Source organism: Cucurbita pepo, chromosome 4 (assembly GCF_057944985.1).
Source record: "Cucurbita pepo subsp. pepo isolate OVF chromosome 4, ASM5794498v1, whole genome shotgun sequence".
NCBI classification, from domain to species: domain Eukaryota; kingdom Viridiplantae; phylum Streptophyta; class Magnoliopsida; order Cucurbitales; family Cucurbitaceae; genus Cucurbita; species Cucurbita pepo.
Genome location: NC_141801.1, coordinates 8773887 through 8798989, shown reverse-complemented (window position 1 = coordinate 8798989; position 25103 = coordinate 8773887). Strand labels below are relative to the sequence as shown.

Sequence of the window (25103 nt, the reverse complement as noted above, 5' to 3'; positions counted from 1 at the left end):
GAGAGGTATTTTAGGAAGGGGTGCAGAGATGAGAGGTGGTCAGTTTTTATTTTATTTTATTTTATTATTATTATAACCTAACACGGCGTTACACTATAAAAGTAGATAACATGAGGAACCAGTGGTGTGAGAAAAATAAAACCCACCTTGAGAGAGGACAAGGTATTACATAAGAATAAGCCGACCTTGAGAAGGGAAAAGAGGCGGAGTCAAATATAGTTCAAACAAGGAATGACTCCTATTTACAAGTTTTCATACAAAAATCGCAGCTTCAAGAGTTGTTAGACAATGACTCCGATTTTCTTCCAATGCAATCAGCCTAACTCAACTCCAAGTTGTTCTTCATCGGTCAACAAGGTTGATACACATGTTCTTGCTAATCCCTATACTCGACGATACTCTGCTATCCATGGTTGTGGAGGAGAATGATGTCAACCAATATTTTAAATTATTTTATTTTTTAATACATCATGAAAAAATGATTTAAGATCCATAAGAATCCAATTATATGAAGTACACAATTCTGGAATGATATATATAATTTGGTTAAATCGAGGTCATTCAATAAAGAGCTCGATTTTTCATATTCTGATTCTAAAGACTATATAAGTTTATGGTGAAAATCCTTCTGGAGGTCGTATTAACAACAACAAAAAAATAATAAAAAATAAATAAATAAATAAATCTCTATCAATATTTCATCTGATTTCATTTCAAAAATATAACTTTATAGGTATGAAAACTTATAACACATCCCGTATGGTAAGTAAGTTGAATTTGAGGCTCATAGTTCCTTTCGAGGTCTTAGAGAGGATAGGGTTTGTTTCACCAAACTTTACCGTAGTACATAATGTGTTTCATGTCTCTATGCTATGGAAATACACTTTGGACCTACACGTCATAGAACATGCGGCACTTCATCTTTGAGAGGGTTTATCTTACTAGGAGGAGTCTATCATGTCTCTAAGCTGGCCTAGAACATAACACATTCTGTGTTGTGCATGGTATAACCCGTCAACATCTAGTGGTGACGCAACACTTGGATTCAACCTGCACCTGTGAATTGACTCGCAATCTGACCAATGAACCAAGACACGATCTAGTTCAACAGCACGACCCAATCCACTTGCCTGACTCGACCCAACTAACAACATGCTAGTCTGCATACACCACGTGTCACGACATTGTAAATCACAATCAAACATGCGCCACAAGAGTTGGATCGTCGAACCAGCACCACATATTGCCCACCCGGCGCAACTCTCCTCTTGCTAGGCATATAGTACTCACATGTGAAAGGCTCTTCTCATGTATAGGGGAGCGTGCAGGGTGGGTTTCACCCCATTCAACCTTCACTCGACTAATTTTTACTTTGATTTCAATACTAACCCTAATTTTCTTTCAATTCTGACCAATCAGAGAAATTTCAAAAAATTTGGATCTCTTAACATACTAAAAAACTAGTTTAGGAAGGCACGTGTCATTCTGTAGTCACACAGACTTTAGAAACACTTGTATGGATTATTAGGACGTGTTAGCATGCAAGCATTCCTTACCTTAGGTGGTTACACTGTGCATCTTTATGACTACAATTACAAAACGACAATTTCAATGAAGAATGCAATGTATGTATAAAATGAAAATTACCATTATACCCCTAGGTTAAGATTTCGAGATATACGTTTTTATATATATATATACTTCGCAAAACTAGAAAGAGAATGTGCGTGTATATAATACTAGTTGGACAATATAGATGAATAAGCTATGTAAAATGTAAGAAATTACCAAAATGCCCCTATAATAAAATTTATGATGAACACTATTTTAAATGTTTTCCTCTGTATTAAAATGAAGGATGGGTTATTGTGATGTGTGCTATGTAAATTGATGGATATTATCTCACAGATGAGCTTGGGTTACTGTGATCTGTGCTCTGTAAATTGATGGATATTATCTCACAGATGAGCTTGTTTGTGGATTTTATTTCGATTAAAGTTAGTTATATCAAATAATCTTTGGTTGAATTTCTTTCGATAAACATTATTTTACACATGCACATGCAAACTTATATTAATTAATGCTTTGAATTTTAATATCTAATTCATTTTAAATCATCTGTTTCAAATAAATTCTGATGAGGGTCTACACGATGTAGAGACAATTATTATATTAGCGTTTTTTATTGATATAACCCGAATATTATGGATAAAAAAATGATTGTGTTGTTAGAAAATGCATGTTAAAGACTTCGGAAGAGCTTTTTGGATGAGTATGAATTGTATGTATGTTATGTTTAGCTTTACTTACCGTGCTGATGACGAGCCAATAAGCAACACCCTCGGTTTGGGCACCAACTCAATCAATAGTCAATAGATCCAATCAGCGATCAAGGGTTTAATAGTGGATGACCATGTTTATTTTTATAAGGAATAGATATTGTATGCATCGATTGAGTTGTGTTATCTGTGAACCGTATTTCCAAGAATTATGGAACCTTTTTGTATGCACAAGAACATAACTATCCAACTTCAAAAGGAGGGTAAGTAAAAGTAAGGGCACGTGACAGTCACAATGAGAAGGAGTGCTTACGACCATGAATCTTAGTCGTTGTCTCTGTTTTATTTTTCGTATCTTACATTTATGTACTCTAGAATTTTCCTAGACGTTTATTTTATTTTCCTCAACGTTTATGTTATGTTATTTATGTTCTCTATTTTATATTTATGTTATTGCCTATAAATGTAAGATAAATATAGTATCATAACATACATGTTGGAAGTACATGCATCACATACGTCCATAACATAATATATCATAACATACTCGAAAGGACACGTAGATAGGCCACAAGCTACGTGATATGAACCAAGAAACATCAATCATACAATATATTTCAATGAAGATGCGAAGAAAATGTTGTTGAAATTATCAAAAGATATTTCAATTTAGAGTAATTTAGAGTTATTGTATTTCATGAATGTATTTTAAGACATTTTATTTACTTTATGTTAAGACATTATAAATTATGTACGTGTGAGTAGACTTGAAAAATATAGTGAAAAGAGCATTTGTGCTTTTTTTAGCCCATGACTAAGTTTCTTTGCAATTCTATATAGTTTAGGTTGCATGTAGAATCATTCAAGCTCGATCAATCTTGCTTGTGGAGTAATTCGAATCTTAAACAAGTATTTTTGCATTGAGATATTTGATCAACAAGAATCATTCAAGCTAGACATGATCAATCTTGCTTGTGGAGTGATTCAAATCTCAAACAATGTTCTTGCCTTGAGATATTCGATCAACAAGGTAATCCAAATCTTACCCCCTTGTAGTGATTTACACATATCAGTACGTGTCATTTATACCACACTCGAGTCATAAAAAAAAACTTTCATATGCTTTAAATAAATTATAAAATCGTAAAATTTTCGAGTTTGGACCCATTTATTCAATGATTAATTTATGTACTAATAAAAAATAAATTCATGAAGTTATGGTAATGTTTATTGGTAAATTAGGAAATATTGAATAAAGAGTTGGAAATTGCAATATTTAAGTAAGATCCATTTGGTGAAATTAATAAATGGAAGCAAAAAAATGTAATAACATGAGAAGTTCATATTAAAAGCGGAATTTTTTTTCCAAAAAGAGAGTAAGAACGGTAATGGCCGACCGAAGATGTGTTCATCACCCTGGAAAGAAGAAGAGGTCCGTTTAGAGAGCACAGAGGACATTGTGAACTAATTGTGGCTTTGTGTTATCTGTATCACAGCCCACATTCACAATGACCCAATTGAGCAAAAGGGAAACTGAAAGCGCCAGTGGAGAATGTTAGGGCATTCGATTTCAAGAATTCATGCAAATTTGTTCGAATAGAGAGAGAAAAGACTGACACCCACTTCCCATTTTTTTAATTTGTGGCCGTTCAATCGAATTACGCCAACTTGAAGTGTATCATTGGCCGATTTTCATTTTTGGAAATTCGTTTTGCCCAATCATTTCTGTGCATCGGGACGTTGCTCGAGGAATCGCCTGTGTTGAATCAACACCTGGAGAAGATCAGACGGTCGAAATTGGATTTGTGAATTGTTCATCATGCTAGTGATCAACAGAGAGAGAGACAGTTCTATACGTTTCTTTCTGAGAGAAGAGTTCGTCGGTAATTTCGTTGACGTCAAAACGACAAAGCCATCGGGTGCATCGGAACCCTATTGCCTCTTCGCATCGGATTTCCGTTTCGATTTCTAAGAGTTCTTGCGATTTGGGACTGTTTCGAGCTCTGGGGTAAGTGATTCTGGTTTGCCCCTTTTATGGTTTTGTGATTTGGGACTGTTCTTCTTGTTCATTCAAACTCTGGGCTGAAATTTTGTTGGTTGATTTCGTTTTCTATTAGTTTTCTATTTGTTTTGTGTTCTTTGTATCTTTGTTTTGAATTCTGGAGATATTGAACGAGCTTTCTATGACTGTATGAACTCTGTAATATTGTGATTTGGATATGTTTTTGTATACTACAGAGTGATTGGAAGAGGGTTGCTTCCAAAGTTATGTCATCATCGTATCAAGTTCTTCCGAAGCCATTTGAAGAGAAGTATCCCAAATTGCCTGTTTCTTTTCAGGTTTCCCCAGAAAGTGAAGCCATGAGACATCCAATTCCCAGGCAGGTTCCTCCATTAGTTTCTAACAGTGGCACTGTTGGACATTTGTTTTCATCTTCCTCTGGATTTCGAAACGATTTTCCATTGATGCAACCGTTGTCTCGAGAGAGAAATGTCCAGTTTTCGTCGTTCGTTTCTCGGTCTGATGATGATGGATCTTTGTTGCTTCTTCATGGTTCTTCCCATTCAGAAGAACAGTCCACAATGGTTACTAATGACTTGAATGAAAACAGTTCATCTTGGAGTACTGATGCTCTTCAGGATTTGCTTGATTTTTCTGAGAATGCTGCTGACCAGAACGTTGAAGCGCAAAGCTTCGCCGGTGTACTAATGTCGGATGACCGAGCGAAGAGGAATGATTGGCCTGATTGGGCTGATCAGTTCATTTCTGTTGATGATGCCATGGAGCCAAATTGGAGTGAGATTTTTTCTGATGCTAACGCTGGAGATGCTAAAGTAGAGGTTAGTTCATTCTTTCATGAAACATTAAGATCTTTTTGTGCTCAATTGTCCTCCTCTGAATTGCATTGCACTTTGTGGGTGTGTTTGCTCAACATAGTGAATTTCTTCAAAAAGAAAGAGAGGGAAAATAAGTTAGTCAAAATGACTTCGGGATAGTTCAGATTCATATGAACTAAGGCATCTCAGTCATGCAATATTAACGTCACGTTAAATCAAGCTTCATTTATGCAACAAAGGCTTCAATAGAGTTATGGTGTTTTTTTTTTTAATGTATTTTAAGGCTTATTTACATAGTAGCTAATTATGGCCATAAAATATACATAGTGGCTAACAATAGTCATGAAGTATGAAAGTTACAACGCTTGGAATGCCTCATGGAAGGTTAAGGGTTTTCATTTTGAGACTATAAAAAGCCGTGTATGTTATCTTTGTAAAGTAGACTTGGAAAATGTAGAAAAACGAGCATTTGTGCTTCTTTGCAATTCTATATAGTTTAGGTTGCATGTAGAATCATTCAAACTAGACATGATTGATCTAACATGTGGAGTGATTCGAATCTCAAACAAGTGTTATTGACTTGAGATATTCGATCAATAAGGTAGTCTGAATCTTACTTCCCTTGTCGTGATTCCTTATCATTTGGTATCAAAGCTTTTTCTTGGGCTGATTCTGTATCAATGAAAATAAACTAAATTGGTTCGGGTCATTCTTTGAGACATAATGGAAGAGGGGCGGATATTCTTAAATGGAGAAAATGATGAATGACTTTAAAAGAATTGAATTAAGAGTCGTAAGAGGTGAAAATCTGATGTATAGTTCTATCAAGTCATCGAAGTGTCTTAGACAAACTTGGTCTCTAGTTAAAGTACAGAACCACTGTAGTTATGGATGCTAGAATAATTGAACTTTTTGAGATGCAGGTGCTAAAATCATCATCAGCTCATTTCCATGCTCCACAGAACCAAACGAATCAAGTTGACTCTGCACCTACGGCAGAGTTTCATTCTGTTTCTAATTCTCTCTCAATGTCATCAACCCGACCTCGGATGCGATGGACACCGGAGCTTCACGAGTCATTTGTAGAAGCTGTCGATAAACTTGGCGGCGGCGAAAGTATATTAATTTGTCTAATATGTTCTTACTGTTGTTTTAGAATGCCTGAAAAGCTGCAATTACTTCTCTTTAACAGATGCCACTCCTAAGGGTGTTTTAAAGCTCATGAATGTTGAAGGTCTCACCATTTATCATGTGAAGAGCCACCTACAGGTACTCTGCAATTTTTCCATTCTTGATTTCACTTGGCATGCTTATTTATAATGTATTTATTTTCATTCAAATGCCAGAAATATAGAACCGCCAGATATAAACCGGAGTCATCAGAAGGTAGCGGTGACTGTTCCCCTTATGCTTTTGTGTTTACTTTGTTACTTTGTTTATCATCATCTGGAACATCATTACTATCTTTTGGCACCATGTCAATATCAAGGTTTAGCTTTAGTCTTACTGCCATTTGCTATCTTTTGGCACCTCTTTTGAATCTATTTTTATCCCCTTTTCTGATGGCTTTCCATGAAAAAACAGTATGAGAGGTGGCTGAATTAATTTTTCTGTTCAGGATCTTCGGGGAAAAAATTGAATCGTATTGAGGAAATGAAATCTCTTGACTTGAAAACGTAAGTTGTCTTTTGCCTTAATATTTTGCCTATGTGTGGGTGTCTTTGACTTTGGGAGAGAGGAGTTAAATCATAAATTTGAAACATTTTGTGTGATCCACGTTAGTTGGAGAGGGGAACGAAACATTTCTTATAAGGGTGTGGAAACTTAAGAGAAAACCCAAAGACGGCAATATTTGCTAGCAGTAGGCTTGGGCTGTTATAGATGGTATCAGAGCCAATTACTGGGCTGTGTGCCAGCGAGGACACTGGGCCTCCAAAAATGGTGGATTGTGAGATCACATGTTGGTTGGAGAGGGGAACAAAGCATTCCTTGTAAGGGTGTGGAAACCTCTCCCTGACAGACGCATTTTAAAACCTTGAGGGGAATCCTAGAAGGGAAAACCCAAAGACAGCAATATTTGCTAGCGGTAGGCTTGAGCTGTTACAGATGGTATCAGAGCTAGTTACTGGGCTGTGTACCAGCGAGGACATTGGGCCCCAAGGGTGGTGGATTGTGAGATCGCATGTTGGTTGGAGAGGGGAACAGAGCATTCCTTGTAAGGGTGTGGAAAACTCTCCCCGACAAACGCGTTTTAAAACCTTGAGGGGAAGCCCAAAAAGAAAAGCTCAAAGAGATCAATATCTGCATTTTGAGAAACTTATCACATTCATATTTTTTAGGGTGGGCTTAGTGTTGAACTTTTTTTGTTCTTTACATCGATCAAAAAAATAGGAGCATGGGGATAACTGAAGCCTTGCGTCTGCAAATGGATGTCCAGAAGCGGCTCCATGAACAACTTGAGGTGTGTATTTTGTTTGTTTCTGAAGGTTCCTTTATATTTTTATCAAATAAAAGAGTAGCTTGAGCTAAATTTTCATGGATTGTGGAACTATGCTTTAGCCTTGTACTAGCTTGATATGGCTGATAATTTGGTCACATTAACTCATTTCTTCGCCCTCTTTCGATAGATGATAAGAACGACAACACTATTTATCTATATGAGCGCCATAACTATTCTATATTCAACTATTATACGTTAACCTAGTGGTCAATGAAGGCGAATCAAAATAATAAATGACTTAGAGATGACCATCTCTATGACTTAATACAGATTCAAAGGAATTTGCAGCTACGGATCGAAGAACAAGGTAAGTATCTACGGGAGATGTTCGAGCAACAAAGAAAGATGGAAACCAAGCTGAAGACCTCCTCATCAATCCTAGAGAATATGCCCCTTGCTGACGACCAACCCGAAAATTCAGAACAAGGTCGTGTGGCAGCTGGTACGAGCACGGACAATGCTGATGAAGATGGTTTGTCTGCTGCAAGTAGGAAACAAAAGGCACACGAAAGCGAAGCAATACTATCAAGTGATGATATCTCTTCCCCAGACGCAAAACGATCCAAATCAGATGCAACAGGTTTATAGCAGTGTGTCGAGGAGTCGAGATAGATGTTCAATGATGGCGCTGTAAAAGCTTAAGGAGACTACGAGAGGGTATTTCCAATCCTTTGCAGTGCAATTGAAAACAATTGGCTTCTTGCTTTGTTAAGGAAGCCATTTGCCAATTGAACTTGGAAGCTCTTCCAACAAATTGTGTATAAGATGATTGGCTAAAACTCTCCATTTTATGCAATAATCTAATGGCATTGCTTCTTTCTTAGAAGCAATATTTTAAGACTTAACTTGAAGCAATATTTAAGACTTAACTTTCACTCACGAGTCCTACTTTCTTTTATAATCCTTTCAAAACGCTATTAGATCAAATGACAATGCATGGCAAGAACAACAAGAATAACTCCCAAACCCTTCGGTCTTGCAAGAGATTACCACCAAACAATTGTCCCACGAACGAACCACTATGGTTTTTTTGGTTGATGGGTCGAAAAGAACTCCAAGGAATGAGATTCACATCCAATCTTAATGAATAACCCCTTTTTGTGAAGTTCGGTTTGGATCGGATTTGACCCTACCTTGAAACCAAACCGACATCGACTTGGTTCAAACCTGTTGTTTATTTCCTCCATACCCATTTGATCCGGGACAGGCTAAGTGTGAGATCCCACATCAGTTGGAGGGGAGACAAAACATAACTTATAAGGGCGTGGAAACCTCTCCCTAATTGACACGTTTTAAAACTTTGAGAGAAAGTCCAGAAGAGAAAGCCCAAAAGAACAATATATGCTCGCTGAGGACTTGAGCCATTATAATAAGTGCTTAGATGACCGAGGAAACAATGTAGTCACAATGAAAACACCATTTCCTACGGGGGGGAATGTAGTCAATTTTGGAAGGGTACCCTATTCGAGTAGACATTAAAGTGTAAATGTATGAACAGAAGGAAGATGATGAAAGGTAGAAAGAAACGAGGGCAGCAACCTTAATCAAGAAAACTTGACAAAACATTGCAAGTTTTCAGCATACACTACATATTGAATTGAAAGAAGGAATAATATGTTCAGATGCATATAAACAGCATTTGTGCCATCATATTGCTTAAGAAACTCAATCAGAATACTGCAATTGTAATGTAATTATTCTTACATATCCTCACACACCTGAGTTGCCGTACTTCCACCTTTGGCAGCCGCGGCATGTTTTCGATGCTTTTTACTCTTGACTTTCTTTGCCTTCATCCGCCGTCGCTTCTCGTTCGCATCAACCCATGTATAGTCTGGGGGTATATGGAAGGGATCGGCTTCGTCCTTATGACCGTCGCCATCACTTGATTGCGCACCACGACTTCCTCTCATCCACGTGATCCATGATGAAGAAGACCCGTCTGATTCCTTAACTTTAGCATCCGGGAAATGGTCTGGACTGGAAGGAGGTGTTGCAAACTCTTCCGCTGGCTGAAGCTCTTCAAACTTCGTGAAAGTAACGAGCACCCTGATTGTCGGGACAATAGGGATGGCGACCTGAATGCCAAAAATAATCTCATCATTTAAAAATCAAATGCACTGGATTGAATCAACCAAGATATACATAAATCTAATTAATATTTGTTTTGTCCTCAGTTTCGAATTCAGGCTTCTGTTGACCCCTCTTTGCAAATTAAAGATAAGAGAGATAAACAGATCACATACTCCAAAAATTACAGATCTTTCCATCTAGAATACAAATGATAACATTTTTTTTACCAACGATAAGAATAAGAATCTTTACCAAACATCTTCAAAACCTCATACTGTTCCTCAAAATCCTTTCATTCCTTTCCGACCCAGTAGTCGAACAAAAAGCCACACTGCACACAGACGTGCAATACAAAACAAACAACAGAATGATGAACCATGCTTTGTTTTTTCCTTTTCATTTGGCTATCAAAACACCCCCATTGAATGCTTTCAAACAACACCTTTTCCCAAAAGTATGAGGTTTCGATCTGTTGGCGGTATATTTCTCTCTATGTGAAACAATTGAGGCTATATTTCGCTCATTGTTCTTTTTCGTCGTTTGTAACCTCTCGTTTCCAAAGGGAAAGAGAGAGGATAATAAAAGAAAAAAGCTATATCATATGATCTTCCGCGTTTTTTAACTAAAAGAAACAAATAACAACTAGTCCAATTGAACAGGATATGAAAATTAGCCGATGTAACATAGTTGAAGAAACGAAATAAATAGCACCAATGTAAGAGTTCACTAAGCAAAGAGGAACATAAGAACAAGTTAGTATTAGGAAAATCAGATAAGCGTCTAGTTAATAGGATTACCTTCACAGGAAAGGTGCCAATAGGCAACTTGGTAGTCAAAAGTTCCCTTAATCTCCTAATAGCCTTCACCTTGTTAGCAAGGATGTCAAGCAAAGGCAGGAGCTCATCAGTTTTCAAAGGGAAATCTTGTGTTAACCATAAGACTGGCCTCAAATTCTTTTTGTATTCACTCTCATTTTTTAACTCACTAGTGGCTCCTTTCTTCTTCTTTTTCTTACTACTCTTATCTTTTCCCTTCTTGGTCTTATCCCCCATATCTTCAGAAGAATTTGGAGGCTCGACGACTTTATGATTGCTACCTTCTGGGGCCGACTTTGAGAATTTCTTCATCTTCGAATCATCTAGCTCAACACTGTTACTCCTTGAATTTTTCTTGTTCCAACCAAACCAACTCTTCTTCTCCTTAACAATACCATTGGATTCAAAATTGTCACAGGAACCCACTGATCCATTTTCCTGACTGTCAATAACCCCTTGTTCCTCATACTCGAGATGGGTATCGGAGTTCCCCATAAGAAGTGCTGAATCCAATTGCTTTCTCTCCTCAACTGTTAATACGTCATCATATTCGTCACGGGCTAATCTATCTTCATCTTCTGCAGCAAATAGCTCTTCATCAGTCATAGCACCAGGAACTCGCCTTGATTTCACACTCACCGTTACATGAAGCATGTCGTATATTTTTGCTTTCCAATTTCCAACCACCTCAATCCTTTCTTGTCGTCGCCAATTTACATGAGGAACCAACTCAGCTTGGGTTACATCAATGCCTGGTCTATACATATTTGTCCTTGACATTAAATCCACTTCATGAGCAACTTCTGCATCAGTTGGTTGTGCACCAGCTCCTTCCAAAGCATTTGTAATTTCCTTCTCTTTGTGGGTAAGAACAATCAAAGAGCCAGGTGGTAACGTAACGACGTTATCATCAGAAGAGTAGCCCTCTCCAAGAAAGAGAAACGTCTGGTCAGAACGTTGAATTCGAAAACCATCAAAACCAGCAAGGGTCATATCTGCACGGAGATTGGAACCACGCTTCCAAATCCTGTATGTATCTGATGGAGCAATTCGGCCAATAAATGGAATTACAGAGCTCTCAAAATGAAAAGTCATTTCCATATAAAAATCACGCATACGAGCAGCAGAGGCAACAATACGCGGAAGCCTACGACACCACTTTGCCCAAGCTAGAGGCTGATAGTGCCGTGCAATAATCATAGCTATTGAATCATCTCTATTGCAAACTGCCTCTTGAAGAGCACTCCAACCATACTCATTCTGAAGACTCCAATCTGCTCCAGCTGCCATCAAAATATCAGCAGAAATTGGGTCGCAAAGACGTACTGCAAGGTGAAGAGGAGTCTCACGTCCTGGGACATCACGCCGATCAATAACAGCAGACACAGCATCAGCTTGTAGCTCTGCTGCGACGGATTCCGCTTCAGTATTGACCTCACCTGCCTTGGCCAGTCGTGGTAGTGTGGAGATAATGAATCTCAGAGCAACGTAGTCCCTACGTGCAACTGCTAAATGAGCAGGACTATGGGCATATTTAGAAAAGTCCTCCATTCGTTTTCCTTCTCAAGATTACTATCCAATTTTATGCTAAAAGCCTTACAAGTATGCCTTTTTCACAATCCATAGTCCTATTTAATTCACAGGGGAAGTCATTCATAGCCATAGAATCTCCACGATTCTAAGAGCTCAAATATTAAAGTGCACATAAACTTAAACATCCTGGTGTGAAGCTCCATTACAGCATGGTGAAGCAGTCGAGTAAAATCTGTAAAGTAACAACATCAATAATTGAAAGGGAAAAACAGCTTTCCAAAATTCAAAACCATTCTCTCAACCCCAAAACCCACATTGCCAAATTTCGAAGTACCCATAAGCAAGAAAATCAAAATCTCCACTCAAAAACAACATCAACACATTTAATTTCCCCCATTTTTCACCACCTTCCACAGAATCAAAAGCACAACTAAACCAGACACAGATTCTACTATCTCCACAACCAAACGTATCCCTAGAGAAAAAACCAATCCCCCCGCCCCGTCGCCCCCCAAAAAGATACACGAAACAAGAAAGCAATTAGTACCTGGAAACACCTCGCAGGGGTTGAATGGCGGGTTTGTATCAAGTCCTTGGCGTCGCTCCAAGACTTGAAAAAGAGAAAGAATCCCCCGCTGTTTATGAGGACGGGATTGGGGGCGATGGAATCAAACAAAGAGAGAAAGGATCGTGGCGCCAATTAGAAGAGGAAGATCACGCGAAGAGCGAAAGTGGGTGAGCTTCGAGAATTGGAATTAAAAGAGAAGAGGGGTTTGTGAGAAATGGGAGTTCGAATGATTGTGATTATGATGATAATCCTTTCCTCAATCCGCCATCATCGTAAACGAGTCTTACTTCCACCGATGATTAGGTTCAATTAGCGGTGGCCGGACTCATGTCGTTGCCTCTTCTTATATTTTTATTATTTATTTATTTATTTATTTATTTATTTATTCTCTCAATTACCTAATTTTATATTCATATTTTAATTTCATGACCTTTGTTTGATTATGATTTTTCATTAAATAAAATAAAATAAAATGTAGATCTAGAAATTATGGTAGTTTTCAAATTTGTTTCAAATTATTCTATTTTTGCCACTTATTTTTAAATATATTTCTATTAAAAAAACTATTTTATTGATAGATAGGTTTGTTTGAATTAGAAACTGGCACTCTCGTTTTCTTTTATACGACCATCTCAAGGCCTCGGTAGCATGATTTAGCTATGTTGATTATCGAGAGAAGGAATAGATTGCTCTTTCAAACAGTGATTGCCCATGTGCAGTGCCCATAATCTCGGTTGACATAAATTTCTTAGTTTCGTAACGTAAAGCATAAGCATTTCCACGAGAGTTTTCTGGGTTCTCATCTATGATTGACTCGAGTATGTATATTTTGGATTTTGTCAAGAGACGTGGGATCTCGAGTATCTTAATAGAAATAAATTAGAAATGTCGGGAAGATGATGAGATAACGAGTGAAGGCTATTAATGATATCGGGTTCGATTTATGTTCTTTTGCTCCTTGCTCGAGGAGTGGTAAACCAAAGGGTGTCACTATACGAAATTCAGTTGCAACAAACATACTAAGATCAACTAATTGGAGACCACAATAGAAAATGTTCTATTCTATGTCGTGTCTCTTGTTGGATGTCCCTTTTATACAATGCAAGGATGTTTGTAATTGCTCAACCCCACTGTTAGTATATATTGTTTGCTTTGACCCATTACGTATCACTGTTAGCATCACGGTTTTAAAACGCGTCTACTGGGGAGAGATTTCCACACTCTTATAAAAAAATGTTTCGTCTCCTCCCCAATTGATGTGGGATCTCACAATTCACCCCCTTCAAAGCCGAGCGTACTCCCTGACACTCGTTCCCTTCTCCAATCGATGCGGGACCCCCCAATCAACCCTTTTCTGTTAGCGGTGGGCTTGAACTGTTACAATGTTTCTATAAAAAAAAGTGAGCTCGCTCTCAAATCAAGGAGAACATGTAAAAAGAGGTATTTTTATGACGTGCCAACGGGTACAAAGTCTTTTGATGAGCTCATTATTTCTTCTTAAACTCGTGAAATTGATCTAGGATCAACGGGGAAGAAGATCACATTGACCTTGCAAATAACTTTACGCACGAGATCCTTCAACTCTTTGAGCGAAATGAAACAAAAGGAAGGAAAATCCAAGAACCAACCACCCATCGACTCCACCCGTAAGAACTACGAGACTGCCCATCTTTGATATCTAAGAGTCGTAGATTGACCATATGACGTTCAATAAGTGGAATGGATTAGTTGTAGGGTCAGATCGAGGAAGTTTATTTATTTTCTTACTTTTTACCATAAATGTAAATGAAAGGAAAAAAATAAAAAATTATTTATGGTATTTTAAATAATTTATGGGGAATTAAATATATTTTACGGAATATTTGAAGCAATGATTTAATCACCAAATTGTATTTAAATCTTGTGCAGATCTTTCTCAAAAACCAAATAATTTGCCGTGTTCTCCTAAAACCCCACACGTCGCTTCTTCACATGTTCTTGTACTGCCAATCTCTTTCAATCTTTGAGTCAAATTCAAAGAGATTTCGCTATTAATCTCAACTTTTCTCGGCCGCCGTTTCTCTCTTCAATCCGTTCTTCTGTCTTTGAACAATCATTTCTCCGAATTCACTGAGTATCACAAGAAAACTTTAATCCGGACCTCTAACCAGAGGTCCTTCGGTATTGAATCCACTGTAGAAGATGCAAGGTTTTCCAGATGTCAATGGGCCGCCAACCTTGGGTCAACTTCAGGCCACTATGCAAGCCATTGAGCTTGCCTGCAGTTCCATTCAGGTTCTACTCATTCTGACTACTGTCTTTGGTAGCTCCGAAAATGATTAGATTTGGGTAATGAATGAATAAAAGAGGGATTTTATAACCATTTGACTATTCGTAGAAGATTTGATTAGATGAAACCTCTTGTAACTGTAAAGGGAAGTTAAAACCTTTTGAAGTTAACCCACCTGCCCTAGCGTTGATGGTTTGGTTTATATGAATTCTAGATTCAATCATAGCTGGGTGAATGAGGAAAAACTGCACTTCTTTGTATCTGATCAATATTGGTATTATTCCATATGTTAACATTGCTGAATCAACGGTTATTTAGCCAAAATAGTATTGAATTATTTTGGTTGTAACATAGAAATTTCCTTACTGTTTAAATGAATGTCTTGAAAACTTTTGATGGTTTCAGAAAAGCTTATTATGGGCTTTTCAATTGCTTTAACCTGTTTGCTATTCTATAAATTCCAAAACGGTGCTTTTGATGTCTCTATGAATATGCATCAGGCTACTGTAGCTCTGTTTTAACAGTTCTTAGCCAAAATTGAGTCTTTAATTCCTTTGATAGCCAGTAGGAAATTTTCATATAATTTGAATCTTGTGCGTGAAAGCTTATGATCCTTTCAGAAGGGTCGATCATTCTGAAAAGCTTTTGCTGCACTTTTTAGTCCTGAACTGACTTAACCTGGTTTGATTTTATATTTGTTCCAAAGTGATACTTATAATGTTCCTTGTGACCATGCATTAATGGCCACACTATCGCTATTCTCTAAGTTTTTTTTTTTTTTTGTTAGAATGTTTACACAATACATTATCTTGGGAACACAATTTTCATGCATATTTTCTCTTAGATGCACATCAATCCATCTGCAGCTGAGGCAACTATTCTATCACTTCGGCAATCGCCTCATCCATATCAAACATGCCAATTCATTCTTGGTAAGTTGATTTGCTGAAGAATTTTTGAATTACTATAAATCCAAAGGTTTTCCAATCCTATGAACTACTAAACTTTTACGCTAAATTTTACAAATCAAACTTAGTGTATAGGGCTAAAAAAAATACAAGTTTTGAGAAATTTATTCTATTCTTCTACACGATTAAAACACAGACTGAGCTTCGTTAACTCAAGGTTATACAAACCTAGGCTTCCCAAACCCTTGGCCAAAAGATCTCTAATTTTACCAAAAAGAACCCGTATTACCATGAATACAATAGGCACCATAATCTCAAAAAGCTGGCAAATACCTGATAGCACTAGGCTAGAATTCAAGATTCCGTTTGAAACTTTTGACCACCTAGTATTTTGAAGATAGCATCTTGCTGCTGCATAGAGAAGGGATAGATATGAAATATTTTAGAATTGGTGTTTATAAACTATCTTCTATAATGGTTAGTTTCGGAAAATAAGTTAGAGTCTAATGTATAAAATTTGGTAGCTTCCTGGCAGTGAGTTATGCAATATCTGGTGGTCCCTTCCAGTTGGAAGGATTAATTAATGAACTATTATATACGAGCACCTCTTGGTTTATCAAGTACACATTTGGAGTATTAGAGATGCAATCAACTTTCCAAGTAAATTATAGTGGTGATTATTATTATTTATCAACAAAAAGAATCCTTTCTTTAAAGGATATTTTTTCAATTCTGGTTTTGCATAAAAAAGTATATTTGACTTGACCATGTTTGTATGTTTGCTCTTTTTATGATCTCCCTCCCTCCCTCTATTTTATTTCTTTTTGTGTCTTTGCATGTTCATCAAAGCACTATGAGAAATTATAGATTCAAAAACCTTTCTTGTTATGGTGTGAAAAATGACCTTTCTGGTTTTTGTGCTGATTTATGCCGTTCATGTTTTATCCAGAAAATTCTCAGGTGGCTAATGCACGATTTCAGGCTGCTGCTGCAATTAGAGATGCTGCTATTAGAGAGTGGAGCTTTCTTACTGCTGATGTCAAGAGAACTTTAATTAGGTCATTTTTACTTTTATGAATTAATATACTCTTCCACTGCTTGTTTCCGTAGTGCAATATGTTTGTAAAAATGTTAGGTCCACAAGAAGGGTAAAAGGATTTGTTAATTTACTTGTGCTATTTTGGCAATATTTTGGGGTACTTGGTGGTAGATAAATGCAGAACAGTTGGGAGGTGTGGGATTTAAGAGCAAAATATTGAGCTATTGAAGGAAGAGGAGGAGAATGAGCTGAGTTTGTTGGTTTTGACTAGTTTTTGAAATGGTCGTTTCTCAGTTGGATTTCTAGTTAAATTGAATGATGAAGATGGACTTTTAGATTTTAATTTGTGTTCAAAGATTTGGGAAGGAACTTGCTCAGTAAAAGGTAGGATGCTCATTTTGTCAGTTTGTTTGAAGAGTCTCCATTTGTATATTTGAGGATGTCCTTTGTGGGGCTTAAAATCCTTCTCAATGTTCGTTGAATTTGAGAGGAGTTTGTGGAATCAACCCGCTAATGAAATTTGGCGGGGCTATCATGAGCTGTCATCATTTGACCAAAAAAAGGTGGGAGTCAACCACCTCAGGTTGGCGTTGAGTCAATTATGGATGAATGAGCTTAAACCTTATTGTGACCGTCTCCCTAGGTTATTAAGATTTATGGATAAAATAGTTGTCCCGTGAGATAAGTTGAGTTGCATGTAAGCTGATTTGGATACTTCACTATCATAAAATTAAAAGAAAAAAAAAAAAAAAAAAGTGGGAATCCCTTCAAAAGGAAACCAAGGAAGCTGTGATATACTGGAAACTCCTTTTTCTGGGCTAAAAAGGACTCAAAATGTGTCAATGGGTGTGATAGAATGTGGGTATCTGCGGAAGGTCCCTGGAAAATATATTTAAATCAGCTTAGTATAGAACAAACTGATGATGTGTTGACTAAAGGATTAACAAAAGTACAATTCGATAGAATGATTGGCAAGCTGACCATGGAAAATATATTTAAATCAGCTTGAGGTGGAGTGTTGGTTGTACATATGTAATGATATTATATTATTCTCGTTATGATCATTTCCTTTTATATATTGCACCTTTCTCCTATATAGGAAGGCTATCTATCCTACAATTGTTTTATTGGAATGCCAATATTTTATTCCATTCAAATCTAGATATTTCTATGAGGTGTTTGGTTTTTAGTGTGCCAGACATAATGTAATAGGGAGATGATCAAGGAGTTCCTCCTCCACCTGCCTTTCTTTTTATGATAAATGGAGATTTTGTGGCAAGATGATTGAGGAAAGAAGCTTGATCCAGAAAAGTAAATTGCAATGGCTTGAAGCTGGAGATGAAAACATTTTCTTTGGATATGTTTGTTCGATGAATTGTTGGTTCAAGTTCTTTTCCATATTCAACGTGGAGTGGGTGTTTTCAAATGTCTTGAAGAAAAATGTTTCTAATTTATTATTGGTCCTTCATTCATTAGCTTGGGATCAAAGCTTTATTATTAGATTTATGGATGGAGAGAAACTAGAGAATTTTTAAAGACAAGCTTTTCCCATGGTCTGATTGTTTCGAATCATCGTGTTTAAAGACTTCATCTTGGTGCTCTCTGATAGAACCAATGCATCAATCATGCACATAAACTTCAAGGAAGATGTGAAGAAAATGTTGTTCAAATTATCACAAGATGTTGCAATTCATGCCACAAACCTCATTTGTTCTTGGGTGAATGATAATTTAGAGTGATGGTGTTTCTTTATTGTACTTTAAGTTTTTATTTATTGTAAGGTTACATTTACATAGTGGCTAATTATGGTCATAAAGTATGAAGGTTACAACTCTTGAAATGCCCCAGGGAAGGTTAAGAGTTTTCATTTTGAAGCTATATAAAGCCATGTATGTTATCTTTGTAAAAGAGACTTGGGAAATGTTGTAAAAGGAGCATTTGTGCTTTCCTTTAGCCAAGGGCTAAGTTTCTTTGCAATTCTATGTAGTTTAGTTTGCATGTTTAGAATCATTCAAGCTTGACATGATCGATCTTGCTTGTGGAGTGATTTAAATCTCAATGAGGTGTTTTTGCCTTGAGATATTTGATCAACAAGGTAATTTGAATTTTACTTTCCCTTGGAATGATTATTTATCATTAGGACTAGGTGTTCTTATCTTTTCTTAGTCAAGGGCCAAGTTTATTTGCAATTATATGTAGTTTAGGTTGCATGTTTAGAATCATTCAAGCTTGATATGTTCGATCTTGCTTGTGGAGTGATTCGAATCTCAAACAAGTGTTCTTGTCTTGAGATATTTGATCAATAAGATAATCTAAATCTTACTTCTCTTGTAGTGATTCCTTATAATTTGGTATTAGAGCTTTCCTTGGGTTGATTCCTTATCATTTGGTATCAGAGCTTTCTCTTGAGTTGATTCCTTACATTTGGTATCTTTCTCTTGGGTTAATTCCTTATCATTTGGTATCAGAGCTTTTCCTTTGGGTTGATTCCTTGTCACTCTATCTCCAAACCTTTTGTTGATTTTTTCATTTCAAGATATTTGTTTTATTTGACATGCTTTTATTGTTCGCTTGTAATTGTTTCTTGGTTTCTTTTATCTCTTGTTCTTTTCAACTCAATATCTTTTGGGCATTAATCTCTTTTAATTTTTTCAATGAAAAGTTTCATTTCTTATATATATATATATATATATATAAACAATGGGTTCATGTTTTGTCCCTAAAAATTCATCCAACTATTTGATTTTGTGCATGAGTTATAAGAAATTCCTTTTATCTTCTTTTAATCAACCATTTTGGGGGTAAATATGTTGCATTCAACATGCAGTTTTTGTCTGTGCTATGTTATGCAACATGCAAGCTCACCAGAGCGATATGTTCAAGCAAAGGTTTCTGCTGTGGCTTCTCAATTGATGAAAAGAGGCTGGTAAGTTTTCTCATATTTCTGTTTCCTACAAAATTTGGATTCACATTTCTTGGACATGCCGTTTAATAGAATGCAATTAACCATATGGCACGACCTAAACACAACTAGATGCATTATTGTATCATAATACAAATGAGATCCTATGATTCCTTCCAAAGAACTCAACATGTTGCAATAATAGCACTGACTCATATCTTACTCTTCACTTTAAAAGACCCATATTTGCAACAAACAGTCGGCCATTCATGAATAATGCTAGTCTAGACCGAAAACTTACGGATTGCCATCCTTTATCTCTTGATTTGCAAGGATGAAGCTGGTGCATCATTGGTTGTAGCAACATGGAATCCCAAGGTCATCTCTTCTGCTCTTGCTTCTTTGCTTCCCAGCTGCCCATCTTCTTGTCTCTTCTGGGTGGCAATCCTTTATGATGTTTCCATCTTACTTTATGTTTGCTGGAGGGACTTCCTTTCATCAAGTAAAAGAAGATTTTGTGGCTGCAACTAGTGAGGGCTTCATTTTGGCTTCTTTGGATAGAAAGAAGCAATAGAATCTTCAACTCTGCAACTGGAAGAGGTTTTTGTATTTTTCTTGGCTTGGAGATTGCCTTTCCTCCCCTGCGTACCACCACATGCGTGAATAAGCCTTCATCAACTCTTCCACTTTTGCTGAAATAGATCTTGACCTTATGAGAATTCTCTTTGTACTCATGCCTTCTGGCGGTATCTCATTTCCCTTCTGCGTTCCTTTTGATGCGATCGTTTGTTGGAAAAAGGGTCAATCATCTACCCATTCTTGAGACTTTCTTTTTGAACCTAGACATTTCTGCACCTTCTCCATAACAAGGCCTTGAAAGTACATTATGGACCTTCAAAGTACAGGGATACATAGTGAATTGAGCTTAGCAGAGTTCTAACATCTAACTGATGCCCACTAGCCAACTTTTTCTCTATTAGCTGCAAGACTTGACATGATGCTTTTTTATTCCCTTTTTTGAATTGGACCCCCATTTTTAGAATTATTCCTTCCTATGTTTTTTCCTCCCCTTCCATACCATATAGGAGTTCGTACCTCTAGAACATTTTGTTCCTTTTCATCCACCAATGATAATTTTGTGTTTTATTTTTTTAAAAATTATTATTCTACTATTTTAAAGAAACTTGGAGATGCAGCCAACTTGGTACTCTCCGAGAAGTTCAAGTTTTCAAGTGAAGTGATTCAAATCATCACTAATGTTGAGATATTAATGTGTAGGCTCGATTTTGAAGCCTCTGAGAAAGAGTCTTTCTTCATTCAGGTATAATGTCCGTGTTAATCTTGTAAATATTTTATTCTTTATCTTTTTTTATGGCTCAGCGTTGGATATTTTATTTTTTTATTAAATATGTGCTGTATTCATCAAAGTTCCATATTAGTTGTGTAATAATTTTTTGAACAAGAAGCAACTTTTTTTATGGATTGATTGTGTATTTGTTTCCCAGACATTTGTGTTTGTGCCTGTAGTCCAAAGGGTATTGTTTGTGCCTATTTGATTTTTTTTGGTGCTCATGTTTTCTTTGTCTGGCCTTGTTGTTCATCATCTTTGTTCGACCTCGACCTTATTTATTTGAATGCTGTCTTCGGCTTTTATTCCATCTCTGTTTGTCAGATCTAGCTCGACACTCTAAATTTATTTGTTGAATATTTTTGCTGCTTCTTGCTGTTAGATCTGTGTTGCTTTAGGCGGTGGGTCATGTCTTGTTGTTCGCCAGTTTTATGCTGTTAATATCTCGATGTCTACATCCATTCTTACTTACCAATCATTGTGTCCAAACTACCACCACTTAATTCAATAAACAATTTTCTTGGTTGGTCTTGCGATGCAGTAGGATCAGTGACTAATTAGATATCTTGGTCAATTTCTTGGTTGGTTAGAATTAGAATTAGTTTGGTTTCCAATTCTCTGTAAATAGTGAATTGCCCCCTTGTATACAATAACTTTTCATTTATAATACTTTACACCCAGCTAGTTCCTCTGAAAGTTTTTATCTTGGTTTTGAATTTGAAAACCACTATTCTTTATGGCATAACGAATTGTTTTTCCCTTACAGGTAAATCAGTCTATCCATGGTGTTCATGGTATTGATGTTCAATTTTGTGGAGTCAACTTTCTGGAGTCATTGGTAAGAAATATTTTTCTTAAATCATTTTAGGCCCTTTTGTCAATGATTATTTTCTTTTTAAAAATTATGATGGTATAGTTTTTCCCTTTTCTAATTTACTTCGAAAATACTAGCCTAAATTTTAAAACTATAAAAAAAGTTTTAAAGAATCTATTTTTGGTTTTGAAGAACCTAGCCTAAAATTTCCCCTTTTTAGTTTTTCCTTGATTTCAAGGTACTTGAAAAGAAGGTGGAAGACTAAACAAAGAAATTATCATTCACAAGCTTAATTTTAAAAAATGGAAACCCAAAATTGGAAACTCATTATTAAAGGGGCCCTTATTGATGGAAGGATTATTTTCCTACACTAGCTTTATAATGTTTTGTCCTGATTTAGCCTTATAATGTTGATTATTTTCCTCTTTAACAGGTATCAGAATTTTCACCCTCTACATCAAGTGCTATGGGCCTTCCAAGGGAGTTCCATGAGCAGTGCAGGAGGTCGTTGGAGCAGAACTACCTGAAGGTTCTTGTAGTCATTTTACTTCTTTTTTTTTGTTTGGAAGCCGCATTTAAATTAATATGACTTTTTAAATGTTTGGTTCTGCCATGCATGTCTTTTGTTCGTTATCTGACATTCTAGCAACCGTTATCTCTTTGTTTGACTTGAATGATAGACGTTCTACTGTTGGGCAATAGATGCTGCCGTAAGTGTCACCACCGTGATAATTGATTCTCAGACTGAGGTTCCAGAAGTTAAAGTTTGTACGGCTGCTCTACGTCTGATGTTTCAAATCTTGAACTGGGATTTCCGTAATGCGGTTGGTGCTAAGGCCAATATTAGCTTTTACTTTGCTGGAGTCAAGGATCATGGTGATGCAACCAAGAGATCTGAGTACAACTTGGTGCAGGTGACCAAATTTCTGCTTCTGGTTCTGTATAGTCATGTTTATGGATAATCAAGAATAACGTATTTGAGAGATGAAAGTGGAATTTTTAAGAAAAGAGATCAAAGGGACATTTGTAGACGAAGTATTTACATGAGAATTGAATAAGAAATTCTATTAGAAAAGAATAATACACACCATCGAAAGAAAAGAACAAAAATGAAGAAGACCCCTCTAGGATATGTAAAGGGAGAAAGAAAATCACATCTAAACAAAACATTTTTGGATAGAAAAGAGCAAGGAATAAAGTTCTATCCAAACATCTTTATTGTCCCCATTGATTTAAAAAAATTTCATCCTTCCCAATGAACCGTTCTCTCAACTTAACTGTTCAGTTTAAATATGGAAGGAGGAAGTTTATCTTATTTCTAATTCCTCTTGACATCCTTTTAGAATAGTGACAAAAACTAGAAATTTTGAACTTTTTGGGCTCTTATGAATCCAACACCTCTATTTGACTCAAAGTACATCGACATCAGATCATAATGTAGAAAATCCCAACTTGTTTTTTTTTTTTTTTGAAAAAGAAACATTGATGATAATATTAATAAAAGTAGAATGCAAACTAGTTAGAAGTTTCACTCTACAAAGAGTCGCTATAGAAAAATAGAAAAAAAGAAAATACAAAATAATGCAGAACCTAACTAAAGAATAAAAATTCAAAGAGCCAATATAAGGTTCAAGAATCCGAAAAGAACTAGAAAATCCCAACTCATGTGATCAAAGTCCTTTTCAATCAATTTGAAACCCAGGAACGTTATTCTTATTGCCTTTATGGTCATTAGTGCTCTTTGGCAACCAAGGAGCAGTTTATAATAAGATCGCCATCAATGAAAGTGGCTTGGCTTCGGTGTGGAAGCATCCATCAGATGTTCTGCTGAGAAGTTCGACCAGTAATAATCATAGCTATGTTGAATTAGGTGTTTGACATGACACCAAATTTGTTGGATTGAAGTTAATCATTGTTCTTTTATTTAGGTTTTTATAGCATAAAATATTTTTGTAAAGGTGTCAGTGGCACAACTATTGCTTTGTGCTGTATCATTTTTCACAGCTCTTCATTCTCTTCTTTGGTGCTTGTAGCCTGGTCCTGCTTGGCGTGACGTTTTGATTTCAAGTGGCCATATTTCATGGCTTTTGAATCTATATGCGGCACTTCGACAGAAGTTTTCATGTCAAGCCTTTTGGCTTGACTGCCCTATAGCTGTATCTGCTCGAAAGCTGATTGTACAATTTTGCTCCTTGGCAGGGACAATATTTCACTCTGGTAAAAACTGCCTCCTTGCGTATCTATATCATAAGTTTCCACATGTTTAGGTCTTTTTATTGTTGACATTCTTTGCATATTCTTTTTGTCTATATGTGTTGAAAGTGTAAATTATCCTACTAACTCCTTTTTTTATTAATTTAAAGAAAGTAGATGTGCTGTTTGTAATACAAAAATGCTAACTAAATCCTTAGATACTAGGTAACTATAAATCTAAGTAAATTCCTAAATACTAAATAACAAAACATATAAATTACTCCCCTCAAGCTGAGGAATAGATATCATTCATTCCCAACTTGGGTACTATCTCATGAAACATTGAGCTGTGAAGTCCTTTTGTTAGTATATTTGCTTGTTGGAGCCTTGAAGGACATAACTAATGCATATTATCCTCTTCACTAATTTCTCCTTGATAAAATAATGATCAATTTCAATATGCTTTGTCCTATCATGCGGGATACGACTATGTGAAATATTGATAGCTGATTTGTTGTCGCAGTACAACTTTATTGGACATTCTCCCTTAATCTATAAGTCATAAAAAATTATCTTCACCATAAGAACCCACATTTTGCATTTTACTCCTCCATGTTGCCAAATTACTTCCAAGAGAAGTACAATAGTAGATCTTCTATCCATTACTGATCCAACATAGTCAATATTGATAGAAGCTTCTAATACAAGGAAATTGTTCCATTTGAACAAAAAGTTCTTTTTCTGAAGTTCCTTTTAGGTACTGTAACACTCTATATTGCTTGAAGGTGCGACTCTTGCAGATCATGCATGAATTGACTATTTACACTCACTGACTAGATCTGGTCGAGTGTGAGTTAGATATATTACCCCCCCTATAGTCTCTATTGTATTTCTCTATTCTCCGCATGTCTTTTTTTGACTCTCCCAATTTTTGATGTGGATCCGAGCTGAGTGCGCTACTTCAATATTTAGAAAGTACTTTATCCTTCAAATTCTTTGATCTAAAAATCTTTCATCTATTTCC

The 25103-nt window shown here is 36.3% G+C and overlaps 3 protein-coding genes across 5 annotated transcripts in view; 2 read left to right on the top strand and 1 right to left on the bottom strand.

The window, feature by feature from the left end:
• The first annotated feature begins 3660 nt into the window (after positions 1–3660).
• Positions 3661–8462, top strand: LOC111793263 (protein PHR1-LIKE 1). Of its 2 annotated transcripts, none has more exons than XM_023675066.2 (8): positions 3661–4287; positions 4620–5120; positions 6041–6233; positions 6310–6386; positions 6464–6503; positions 6736–6793; positions 7509–7578; positions 7888–8462. In XM_023675066.2, exons 2-8 carry the CDS (start codon positions 4641–4643, stop codon positions 8203–8205), a joined length of 1236 nt encoding a protein of 411 aa, XP_023530834.2. In that variant the 5' UTR covers positions 3661–4287; positions 4620–4640; the 3' UTR covers positions 8206–8462. The 2 variants fall into 2 exon arrangements, with proteins under 2 accessions (XP_023530834.2, XP_023530833.2); XM_023675065.2 differs by having other exon boundaries at positions 4518–5120.
• A 671-nt stretch (positions 8463–9133) lies between these two features.
• On the bottom strand, positions 9134–12930 carry LOC111793535 (uncharacterized). Its single transcript, XM_023675461.2, has 3 exons — positions 12586–12930; positions 10488–12270; positions 9134–9695 (listed from the first exon to the last, which is right to left on the bottom strand). The coding sequence occupies exons 2-3, from the start codon at positions 12054–12056 to the stop codon at positions 9318–9320; spliced, it is 1947 nt and encodes a 648-aa protein (XP_023531229.2). The 5' UTR covers positions 12057–12270; positions 12586–12930; the 3' UTR covers positions 9134–9317.
• Positions 12931–14521: 1591 nt separating this feature from the next.
• The window catches only part of LOC111793081 (exportin-4 protein), a 32434-nt gene continuing 21852 nt past the window's right edge, over positions 14522–25103 (top strand). Inside the window, exons 1-9 of one of the 2 annotated variants that reach the window (XM_023674801.2) lie at positions 14522–14880; positions 15720–15807; positions 16733–16841; positions 19650–19748; positions 21003–21045; positions 21839–21910; positions 22320–22415; positions 22567–22800; positions 23920–24103. In XM_023674801.2, the coding sequence (XP_023530569.2) occupies positions 14788–14880; positions 15720–15807; positions 16733–16841; positions 19650–19748; positions 21003–21045; positions 21839–21910; positions 22320–22415; positions 22567–22800; positions 23920–24103 (1018 nt within the window). In that variant the 5' untranslated portion in view covers positions 14522–14787. Of the gene's footprint in view, positions 14881–15662; positions 15808–16732; positions 16842–19649; positions 19749–21002; positions 21046–21838; positions 21911–22319; positions 22416–22566; positions 22801–23919; positions 24104–25103 lie in introns of both variants that reach the window. The other variant, XM_087123448.1, reaches the window with a different exon arrangement.